The sequence below is a fragment of the Saccostrea echinata genome, unplaced genomic scaffold, assembly GCF_033153115.1.
Source record: "Saccostrea echinata isolate AGI-Se365-2 ecotype Australia unplaced genomic scaffold, CSIRO_AGI_Sech_v1 ptg000057l, whole genome shotgun sequence".
NCBI classification, from domain to species: domain Eukaryota; kingdom Metazoa; phylum Mollusca; class Bivalvia; order Ostreida; family Ostreidae; genus Saccostrea; species Saccostrea echinata.
In genome coordinates, this window is record NW_026889806.1 from 1,678,466 (window position 1) to 1,691,057 (window position 12,592).

A 12,592-nucleotide genomic window follows, 5' to 3' on the forward strand; every position below is an offset into this window, starting at 1 on the left:
ATCACAGCTTTTTTTCGTTTCTTAACTTAAAAGCTAAATGCAAAAATTTTCCGAAATTACAGAGATCAGAAAAGTTTTGGACACTCAGTAATTGAACTAGTTTAAATGCGGATGGTTTGTACCACAAGTCGCCACCATCTTCACTTATAAAAATTGCCATATCTATATTATATGGTCATGCACTTTAGAATTCAATTTAACTGTTTGTAAATAAACCGGATTTAAATACCTACATGTATTTCATAAGTACGTAGGCTCATTATAACTGGCAGCTAGAAGGGAAACCTATTTCCATTAAAAAAAATCTCGGTGAATAATTTGAGATTAGCAACAAGATGCAGGATTCTTGATGCGTAATACTTGTTATAATATGATATGCATACAATTTAAAGCGATAGGATCCGTAAATTGGATTGTGTATATATCGAGGGAGAAAAATACTTTTCACATTACGTTTCCTATATGTGTATCTACTTACCCAAAATTTTGTTGATTCAAGTTATACGAAATATAAAACCTCAGATCACATGCCAAAAGGACAAATCAAATTAAAATGCAATTTTAGTGAAGCTGTCAGGAACTTGCTATAAATAGAAGTGCATGGGAAAAAACAGCATATCAGAAACATATTACATATTTACCACACATAGATTGCAGTAGAAAAGGCCAACATATTTTTGGGGTATATGCCTCTATTTTCCATAGATTTTCAATGCTATTCGTATTCGAAAAACAAAAGTTCACAAAACTTTATAGCGTTAAGTTTTGTGGAAAATTTTCTTATAAAAAAAAATAAACAAAACAAAAACACTGAAACAAGCACCCCCACCCCCAGCCTCACTCCCAGAGAAAAAAAAAACAAAAAACTTACCGTAAAGAACACAAAACTTTATACATGTTTCATAAAACAAATTCATCTTCAGTATGAATATACATTTCGTTACGGGTATAACTTTATCGATTGATTTCATTAGGATGCTACGGTATGTAGTTTCAACAAAGGACTTTACAATTGTAAAAGGGATGATTTGTGTCATCATTTAATTTTATTTACACGGATGTATATCTTTTAAAACTTTTTAAACTTTGAATTATTATTTGTAATAATTCACTTAGCATTTTAAGTTGGTTGTTTATACATGTACTGAATATTTAAAGATTCCAAAGTTGTCAAAAATGATCAATTTATTGACAATTTTACATTTATGTTATTGTTTTCGGAAACATAATTATTCTACAGAATAGAATTAATAATTTATTTTATGTTATCGGTATTAAAAAATTATTATCCACACAACATGCACAAGCACTTGTGCTTGAATTAATATTTTTGATTCTTTTTAAGATTCTGAAAGTAAAGAATTTTTTGGCGCTCGCTTTCTGGCATAGCTGAACTTCGATGCATTGCACTAGCTAATCGTGGACACTGCATTTTAAGGCCTCAACTATAACGCTTATAAAGACTGACTACAATAAATCATGGCTATAGTGGATCTATGGGGACAGCCAATTCTGTTATTTATTATTCTGTTGAACATTCCATAGATGGAAAATAATATCATCATATGTTGATATCCATGAAATGTAATTGAACCAATAAGCTTGACATTTTGATAAAGTTTGATGATTTATCATAGGTCTTTGTTCTCGACACCCTTCGGTTTATATGTTCGGATGGGGTACAGCAAAGGCGGATCCAGAGCCGGCGCGACGGGCGTGCGCCCCCCCCCCCCCCGTTTGAATTTTTTTATTTGCCTTCTACTGCCCCCCCCCCCCTCGTTATGAAATTCCTGGATCCGCCACTGTACACATTATCGTGCCCCTCCTCCCAATTTTAAAACAGTTTTTGAGAAAACCTCCATTTGAAGAGTGCCTTCTTATGGATAAGAGGACATATCAAATTGCACTCTGATTTACATCAACTTGCCTACTATTTGTTTAAGAATTTAGTGTATATACTAAATAAATGTAGCTTCAAATTTCAATAAAAATATTTTTTATATTTTCCGCTTTTTACTTCTCTTTTTGTAGATCGATGTGTCCTACAAAGTAGACATTATATCCAACGTGGTCTGCAGAAGGACTACTAGTAACACTTAGTGAAAATTTTCTTGCTTACAAGCAGTAGTGATCATGGATTGCATGCGCGGATCTAGAGGGGGGGGGTAGGGGGGGTCCGGACCCACCCCCACCCCCCTGGAATTTGCAGAGTTATTAAAAGTATATACTGAAGCAATTATAAAATGACTATGGACCCCCCTAGAAAACGTGGACCCCACCATCACTACCACGAAATAAGTTTGGGAAATGGATTTTACGGGGGGGGGGGGGTGCCCCCCCCCCCCCGGAAAAATATCCTGGATCCGCGCCTGGGTTGTTTATAAACGATTATACAGATTCGATTTTGAATTCTTATTTCATATACAACCAAACAGAAAAACTGATAGTGACACATTATTAAGTTTTCCCTCATCTAACCTTGATGATGTTCAACTATATGTATTTCTTGCTAGAATTAACTTTTCAGTTAAATACCTGTACTTTTATGTGATTTCATCTTGATACTTAATACATTGCCCAGTTTAGGCAAATGTTCAAAAAAAAAAAAATTCGTTACGGATATTAATTTTACAATTTGCATAAAAAAATATTCAGGGTTCAGGAACATTAATGGATGGATACATCTATGACGTCTCATTTACAGGGTGTACCAGGCTCAAGATTGAACAAATCTTTTCGACTTTAAATATCAGTTCAAAATAACTAGAACAATTATTTTGCACCTTTAAAAATGGTGTAAAGTATATTTTTGAGCTGTAAAAAGTGTGTAGAAGGTTTTCTCTAAAGCAAATGTCAAACACATGTATACATGTATTTCTAATAATACAACGTTTAGAGAAAGTTTTGTAAATGGTTCACCTTACAAGATATAATATATTTTATTTACCAATCAAGGGTCCCAAAAGGCATTTCAACATATATAAATGCACAGTTTAAACATATTTCACAATATAAATTGTTTTATATATATATATGAAATATGAAGATAACGAGCAGTATTCAATCTCGAAAGTCCAATGAAAAGATACGAATTTGGAGCAGAGTAAACACGGACCTAACAATTTAGAGGTGGGATCAGGTGCCATGGAGGAGTGAGCATCCCCTGCCGAACGGTCAAACCCGCCGTGTGCTCCTTGTCATGATCGGGAACAAAATCGAAAATATCCGTAGACAGTTCAGTGTATAAAACAGTATATATATAAACAGTTATATAAATAACTAAGCTATACATTGTATTCAGTGTTAATGATCATAGACAATACCAGTGTCAAGTGTCCAAATTATTGTCATTGATTACAATTAAGACAATACAAATATGTTATGCTACGACATGTTCATACATGTATTTATACAATTTGTATGGCTTTTTTTAAATTGTAATATATTTTAGGGGGGGGGGGTGTTGAAAAAAACATGCATGTACATGATGACAGATGTATTTATACATTGGTTCTTTTACCATTTTCAAAAAATTTCCTCCAAGTAAGCACAAAATTTCTTTATTTTCATTATCTAAAATCCATGTAATTTTTTCAGCAGGTGTCAAAAATTTGGTTTGATTTTTGAGATAGTTTCCATTAATTGCAACCTTTCGTTGTTATAGTTTGGACAAATAAGTAAAAAATATATTAATAGCGATCGCAACCAGCTCTATATGAGAGCAGAAAAATTCTATGCATGGTCGAACACAATTTTTGTACTCCCATGCAAATCTGGCTAGATTGTTATTTAGATAACTTTAAATTAATGAATTTTAAACATCCAAAATGTAACATATTGTAAATTCATTAGAGAAATAAATGTTATTGGGCAATGGTAAAACGTGACATCCAAATGGCCGTAGGAACGTAGGAGGCGTACCTCCTCCAATAATTTTTCCGAGATATATAGAATACTGTAGAAAACATAGCTACTATATGCTTGTGTCCCCACAATAATAAAGTCTATTGGTCGTGCCCCCCCCCCTCCCCGACTGAAATTGCTTCCTACGGGCTTATTTCAGTTCTGTTAGATTTGGGGATTATACACATGCATAAACGCTCCTAATTTTTGCCTTTCAAGCCACCGGCACTTGGGGGCTGGACCCCCCCCCCCCTTTTCCATTGTTTCTCTCTTTTTTCTATCAGTCGAAAACGATATATTTAAAACTGCTTTCTGCTTATTGACAAAAGGGTTACATTATCGATATCAGATAGTGCATATTAGAATACAAAAATAAGAAAAAGGTGTGTCGACCCCATATTTAAAAAAGAAAAAAATGGAAAGGGGAGGGGGGTCCAGCCCCCAAGTGCCTGTGTTCTACACCATTAACACCTAAGTTTGTACATTTCAAGATCAGCCACAGCCATGTTACTTTATGCAACTTTTGCCGCAGAAAACTTCAAAATGCCCTAAAGATCGACAATCTTAATTCAGTAGTTCGTATTTATTATTTGAAGAATTTTATAATTAGAATTTTCGGCATTTATAAACCCTTCCCTCCTGAAATAGAATTTCAACTTGGTCCTATTGATCTCTCTGCGTACTATAATGGGTTGTTTTAGCGACTGGCAAATCAAGTGAATTTATTCTTAAATAAGGCATTTACTATCAACATAATTTTTTTCTGTGTGTTATTTTTAGGGAATTATAACGCTATAGTACAAACTATGACAATATTAGTGTTTGAATAATTGTGCATGGGTAATCTTACCCCCTTCTCTTTTTTTGCAATTCTCTAAAGTAAAGTCATGATGAATAAGGGGGGGGGGGAAGTGATTTTAAGATATATTTTAAAATTATGGGGTTAATTCCTATCTCAATAAGTGCTTTGGAATTTTCTGTGTTTATTCCGGATTCAACTATACGCATATGGTTTAATGTTTAGCCTTTGGTGATCCATTACCGGAAATGTGAACCCCATGTGCTTTCTTTTCACTTCCGGCACATTGACGGTATGAGTGCCAAACATTTGCAAATACAAAATCTGTGTTAAAAATGTCCTTTTTTGTTTATGATACTTAAAAGTAGTTGTTTTAAAATGGAAAATTGGGTATCAATTATGATTAAAGTGCATTTGCTTCATGATATTTCAGCTGAATTCGAAGTATGTTGTGTAAATCCCCCCCCCCCCAACCCGAGGTTTACAACAAAATATTGAATATCATGCCGAACAAACAAAAAATGAATAACGTACTATCGTATATAAATTACAACATGTTAAAATGAAATAATCCCATATTGTGGCATAACAAGTAATCGCTAGAATTTAACTGAAACAAGGAGATGTGATTACTTTTTAATAGTAACATTTCAACTTATTTTAGGCACATTTTAATAATAACATTTCAACTTATTTTAGGCACAATGGCTGAGAACTGGGATGAACCTGCTCCAGTGGTAGAATTGCCAGAGATCAAACTCTTTGGCAAGTGGTCATCAGATGATGTCCAAGTCAGTGACATCAGTTTAACTGTAAGTGTGTATATACAGTATTTTCTTTTGAGAAGTTGATGGCTCGTTTTAATACTCCCCCTCAACTTCTCTACGAAAGGCCTAATAGAAGCAGTTCAGAAATTGACTAAATAACAGACTTGTCGAAATTTTTAAATCATTGTCAGACATTTGGTCTGACAAAGTCAAATGTTCTGTCGGACCAGTCAAAGTTTTGTCAGACCAGATACATGTACCTTATTTTGAAGCTGTGAAAGTCATATGAATAACAGCACCAAAATGCCCTGGATTATTTTCAACAGCCTTCAGTCTTACAAGTTTCCTTCCTTGGGATAGAAAGTCTTTAATAAAAGACATAAATGACACGTTTTATGACTTTGCTATAACAAATTTAATTGGCTATCGTCAACACGCCGCGTACGCGGCCATTTTTTTCTGTGTTTGTGACCTTCAGCTACGCATCCCGATCCCGACCTTTATTAAATTTTCATCACGCTCGATTTTTTCAAACGGTCATTTGGACTGACGTTTTCTTAAAAGTTGTCGGTCCAGACAAATTTTTACCGGCCTTGCCGACAGGACCGACGGATTTCGACAAGTCTGAAATAAAGAACCAAACCGGGTCCCACTTCGATCAATGTTTTAGGATTGATGCATTATCATAGACATATTTTGGATGCACAGATGTTGTTTTGCAATGGAAATGGGAATAAAAATACCGATTCTGCTGACTTAAAAAAACATTTATCACGGTACAACACTTACGTGCGATATCTGTGTCACCGGATTCGTTTATTCGTTCAAAACTGCGTTTGAACCTGGTTGACCTCTAAAAAAGTCTAAAACTATTCCTCCAGATAACTATTTAACACTGGAACATTTAATCCAATTAATCCGGAAAAAAGTTTTAGACTTTTTTAGAGGTCAACCGGGTTCAAACACAGTTTTGAATGAATACACGAATCCGGTGACACAGATATCGCAAGTAAGTGTTCTACTGTGATAAATGTTTAAACCAATAAATTTTGAATTACCGTAATTTTTGGGGTATATGTCGATGGGGTATATAGGTCAAAAGGCTCATTTTCAGCCGTAATTTTTAAAATAAACCTTAGATAGGATGAATTTGGAAGATAGGACGAGGCTTTGTTTATCGATTTTCTAGAGATTCTTACGTAGATACAACTGTACTACATATCAGAACATGTATACCTCTTTAACTTAACCCGTGATATTAATGTATTGAGAAAATAAAAACTGGTATTTTTATGAGTACAGCATTTTAATAGTGTTTATACAAACATAGTTAAAACTTGTTGAATTGTGATATAACGTGTTTTCTCCAACTTGCCTGTTCAATGCCGTTGTAGTTTGACACTGTTGTTAAACACAAAAATACGGTAGTATACAACAGCTATAATTAGAGTAATATCCTAAATCAGACAATAATCATTTCCATTTTAGAACATTGTGGACACATTCCTTTTTTCCGACATTATTTACCGGGGTACAATATTAACTTCGATGACCTCCATTTTTTATATTTCTTGTCCAGGGATTTGCTAAAACACGCAGATGACTATACATGTAACAGTGAGCAATTGAAATTAATTATATTAACATGCTATAATTTTGCTTGAGATATTGTTGTAACAAATAAATTTAATTAAGAGTACATTCGCAATTTAACAGTCATCATGAATTTCACAGTTTTGTTTGTTCAATGATGTATAGCACTAATACTTCTGTAACGGCATGTGGATCTGTTAATCATGCCCCTGAGGTGTTAAAACCAACACAGGTGTTGACACCTTTGTGTACACATGCAGTGTATATCCCTTTATTTGTCAGACAATTAAAATTCTATTAGAAGCCAATCTTTGTATAATTCAGTCTACCACTTGGGATATAAAACAAAATAGTTATGACTAGCGGTATATTTGGTAAATAAATTTAGGAATTTACTGGCAAAAATTTATTTCACACCTTTTACATTTAAATAAATGTCACAAGACAATGAAAAATATTTAGGTATACTATTTCAATTAATCGTTACAAATAGATGGTAAAAAAAAGATTACAATTATGATTGTGAAAACTCTTCCGTATTTTAAACTTTGAAACGGTTGCGGTTTTATTTTTAGTAAACGATTGCGACTTCCAACTTCACAGCATGTTGTAAATATACTTTAAGACATTATTTACTAGATGATATATTAATTTTTTTGTACATCGGCGGATGTTTAATGGAACTTATTTTGTAAGAAATCAATGGAATAATTATTTAATTCTTTATTATTTATATTTTTATCGGTAAAATAATTTTAAAAAATACACAAATGGCACAGATTTGCTTTGAAATTGACGTAAATTTTACTGATTTGGGGGCATTTCTCGTAAACTTGAGCCTAAGATAGGTGGATTCGTTAAATAGGACGACCCCAGTGGTTCTGAGAAAAAAAGTATCGTCGTATCTTCCAAAACTTATGGTATTCCCAAGGTTTCAAACAAATTTGAAATCTTTGCTGGGCATGTGGACTACTAAATCTTCAATTCAAGGGGCCCACATCCAAAATCACATAGGTGCTTTAAGTAGAAGTGCTTCTTACTGGTATTTTTAAAGCACTTTACTGACGAAGAAATTTTTCAAAAATGTTTGGTCAAAATTGGAAAATAAGTATTTATCGTAAATTTATAAAATTACTATGTGGGCAACTTGGAACATTATTTTAAGTCGGCTATACAAAATAGTTGCAAATTGGGAATGGGCATCTGGTAATTTTAAACCCTGATTCCTTTGTTTAACATTGTACATTCAATATAGATAATATTTTCTTCCATACTAAATGTTTTCTATGTGCAAAACTTAACATTTTAATATATGAAAACATGGGTCATTTAAACTGGATCTGAATTCCTGGGCAAAAACCTTAAAATTCCAAAATAGGGAAAAAATTGGAGAGCTAGGAATCATTGAGTCACATACAGTAAAACACTTATAGCAAAGTGCAAGGGACAAACAATTTTGAATCATTATAAACATAATTTGTTATATTGTTAGTTTTCAATGTATTTTAAAACAATGGGGAATGAAAATCACTTTGCTGTAAGCATAAATTCATTATAAGTGTGTTTGCTATAACTGTGTGTGACTGTAATAATAGCCCATGGATTCATTTGACTTGGATTTTCTTGACAAATATTATCGTATAAAATATATATATATAAAACCATACAAAAGAAAAAAACTTCCTTCCAGAAAATCTTTGGATTATGCTAATACATAAAATGATATTGCAACTACATAAAATCTGATAATCTTGATGGGTTTTCATTTAATTTTGCTGTACTTTTTGCAGGATTACATTGCTGTCAAAGAGAAGTATGCGAAATATTTGCCTCACTCTGCGGGACGATACCAAGTAAAGAGATTCAGAAAATCTCAGTGCCCAATAGTTGAACGCCTGACATGCTCATTGATGATGCATGGAAGGAACAATGGGAAGAAACTGTTGACAGCTCGTATCGTCAAACATGCCTTCGAAATCATCCACTTACTCACAGGAGAGGTAAATCTTAATCATCTTGTTTGGAAATAGTCTCATTTGCAAGAAACATGCAGGGATGCAGTAATAGGATCGTGGAAATGCCTTAAATGAGATTTTAGTTCTGGTTAAGAAATTTAATTAAGGATGTAGAAACTCTCTCTTCTCTTCAGATCATTAGCTCTTTGAAATCCAGTAAACTTATTCATGTATGTATCTATGAAAGCACAAAGGGCATTTCAATCTGTTAGTAGTCACAGACACTTTTAAAGAAAAACTCTGGTATGGAAAATTAGGGCTATTTCCAATTGGTTTTGATTTTTTATGCCCCGTTTATGTCCTATTGGAATCACAGTGTCTTTCTGTAGATATTTTTTGTCCAGAAATAATAGGGTTAAAACTTTACTAGCTAAAATGGGGGCTCATAATGTTTTGAATTTAGGACCCCACAGTTATAGTTAATTCACAACCTAGATATCCTTTTCTCCAAATGAAAAAGGAAGAATGCTCAGACTAAGGACAATTTTCATCAATTTAAAGTTATGATTCTGAGAGAAGAACAAGGCTTCTTCTCTTGACCAGGAAAAAGTGCTGACAACTGCATTGCAATGCTAGAGGTCATTGAAATGGTTTGCAGTAATAAAATTAATCATGAAATATGTTTGTTTTGGTCATGTTCATTAAAGGGGATACCAAACCCAAATTAAATTGTAGGAGTCTTTTGATATTTTGAATTAAAATATGCAAACAATTAGAAAATTTACAAGCCCACACCAAAGATTTGACCTAATCAATACATTTTTATAGCAGTGTTTTTCGTTTATTTCAAAGTAAATGTTAGATATCAATTGTAACAGGCTTTGGGTTGAAGTTTATGACAAATATCTCCAGATCTTACAACAATTAAATTTTTGATTTTTTTTATTTCAAAGCGGCATTTTTATCAATTGACACAGTCAATTTGGTCAGTAGCCGGTTCTTAGGGAAAACACTGTACAGAAGAAAATCAGTGTACACGTTGAATTACAAGACACAGCCTACATTTTGTTTAAAACTACATCAGTTACATGTATATTGAATTATTTTTAGAACCCCCTCCAAGTGTTGGTGAATGCTATCATTAACAGCGGTCCTCGTGAAGACTCCACCCGTATTGGTCGTGCTGGTACAGTCAGACGTCAGGCTGTGGATGTTTCACCGCTCAGACGTGTTAACCAGGCTATCTGGCTCCTTTGTACAGGGGCTCGTGAGGCCTCGTTTAGGAACATCAAGACCATTGCCGAGTGCCTGGCTGATGAGCTGATCAATGCTGCTAAGGTAGGTCTGGTTAAAAACTTCAAAGGAAAATTCTGAGTTGTTGAAAATAAAATTTTGAATATTTTAGGCATAGGTTTATGTACAAGGATTATTGACATTTCAGTAATTTAATAGGGGACCTGGTTTCCTGCTTGGTATTAAATTTCTTTATTGTATTAAATTTCAGGGTTCCTCAAACTCCCACGCTATCAAGAAGAAGGATGAACTGGAACGTGTTGCCAAGTCCAACAGATAAACTGTATATATGTTGTGCTTTCAGTGAACTAAAAATAAAACTGTCAGGCATATTATAATAGTGAATCTTATATTTAGCAAATAGCCTATCAAAGGAGTGTGAACAAAATTAGGGAGAGTGATGCTTAATAGCTTTAATTTTTTCAAATCGGACTGCAGTAAGCAAATCCACTTTCTGATTTTTTAGCTCTACTGCTCAGAGACCAGAATAACTGTGTCTGTTGTCATTCTGTTAGTCTGTCTGCCCATCTGAAAACAATTTTCACAATGCTACTCTTCCTACAGTTTTGGTCTAATTTCAGTGTAACTTTGCACACAATTAGACTAAACAAAGATACATAACTCTGTACATCAGTTTTTGACATCCCAATCTAATTAAAATTAGATGTTGGATCCAATCAAATACTCGCTACACTAAAGTGTAGCGAGTATGCGAGCGGATCTAACATTTGATTTTAATTGGAATGTTGATATCCATGAATGGTGTAACTATGGTAACCAAAAGTAAAAAAAATTCTGTGAAATTCTTTCAAAATGCTATGCTTCCTACAGTCAATATAAATTGGCAGACACTGACAAATTCATTAGTTTTTGATGAACGGTGTTGCCATGGTTGCTTAAATAGAAATGTCTGTGAAATTCTTTCAAAACGCTGCTCCCCCTACAGTTTTAGTCTGATTGCAATGAACCTTGCCAAAGAAGAGACTAATTCAACCAATATATTTATTGCTGTTTCATTGTTTCAAGTTCAAGTGCTACTTTTTCTTGTATTATAAGTACAAACCAGTTGAGCATATGTCTCATCAGAGACTTCTGGTTGATAAATGTCTTCCTTACTCAAAATTATATGTAATATTCTAATCAGGTACATTGTCTCTGTTCATAACTTCATATATCAAACTTTGCTCTAATGATATAATTTTCCAAAAGAAATTAAAATGCAACCAATTTCAACATGGCTTGCAGTACAAAATTTGACCGATATTGCCTTTGAACTGGTTTAAATAAGATTTGGTATTTCTAAAACATCACCATTCATTATGTAGATGTCAAGCTCAAACAAAAAATGTCCAGTACAACTTTTCTACAAGACTATTCCATGTTCAAACAAGTAGAACTACAAGGCTTATCAAAATTCTCAGTATCGGTGCTTCGGCAACAGTTTTATTGAAACGCTAGAGTTTACAGAATGATCATTTTTGCTGTTTTAATACATCATGACAACAGTGAATCGTGGCTGCAGTGATGGAGTAGAGTTAAACTTTTAGGAGATTTATATCCCTTTTCCTATTACACCTGAACTACTTGTTATTGTCACATTGTTAGAAAGTTGATCAGTGCTACAGTTCTCCAACACCTGGCTCTGTAAGGAAGTCTCTTTGCATTTTGCAATGGCGAAGTAACAACTGAAACAAAGGAAAAACGGGAGTGTTATTTATATCATTAAATACTCTCTTAATTCTTGTTTGTGCTAAAAGTATGTCTTTTCCTTTGAAATTTTATTGATTTGTTACGTTAGGATAATATAATCCAATAGTTTGTTCTTAATCCTAGTTGAAAAGTTGGAAACACTCCAGATGCCCTTGCTTCCGATCCTGTGTTTTTTTCCGTTTTTTTTTTTTTTTGGTTAAAGTTAACTGGCTTTTTATTTTGATTTTCCTTACTACTATAGTTCAAGCTATTGAATGTCGCACCCCCAAAGATCAGTTTTATTGTACCCAGAGAAGAATCATGTAGCCAATGAAGAAGTGAGAGAATTGTTCTACTCATGTCCTTATGAAAATGACTTATTTTACAAAATATTCGCTTTTGGATTAGTTTTACGATCTTTCCAGGTCAGGCGAAACGCAATACAGATTGATAATTCAGAAACCAATAGTTTATGCTGAGAGGTGCGTAGTGATGACCTTGATTCAAGTCCATACTAAAAATGGTTATTATTTGCTAGAATTAAAGCTAGATTTCTTTTGCTGTGGTGCTGATTCACATCGTCGAAATCAAAG

The 12,592-nt window shown here is 33.7% G+C and overlaps 1 protein-coding gene across 1 annotated transcript; it reads left to right on the plus strand.

The window, feature by feature from the left end:
• The first annotated feature begins 4,917 nt into the window (after positions 1–4,917).
• On the plus strand, positions 4,918–10,648 carry LOC133174196 (small ribosomal subunit protein uS7). Its single transcript, XM_061309265.1, has 5 exons — positions 4,918–4,994; positions 5,402–5,514; positions 8,853–9,062; positions 10,128–10,355; positions 10,522–10,648. Exons 2-5 carry the CDS (start codon positions 5,407–5,409, stop codon positions 10,588–10,590), a joined length of 615 nt encoding a protein of 204 aa, XP_061165249.1. The 5' UTR covers positions 4,918–4,994; positions 5,402–5,406; the 3' UTR covers positions 10,591–10,648.
• The last annotated feature ends 1,944 nt before the right edge of the window (positions 10,649–12,592 follow it).

What these genes read in the sequence shown, in the direction of transcription:
- LOC133174196 (XM_061309265.1), top strand. Translation starts at nt 5,407, where the DNA reads ATGGCTGAGAACTGGGATGAACCTGCTCCAGTGGTAGAATTGCCAGAG. An exon ending in TCAGTGACATCAGTTTAACT is followed by an intron (nt 5,515 to 8,852) that starts GTAAGTGTGTAT and finishes TACTTTTTGCAG; the next exon opens with GATTACATTGCTGTCAAAGA. An exon ending in AGCTGATCAATGCTGCTAAG is followed by an intron (nt 10,356 to 10,521) that starts GTAGGTCTGGTT and finishes ATTAAATTTCAG; the next exon opens with GGTTCCTCAAACTCCCACGC.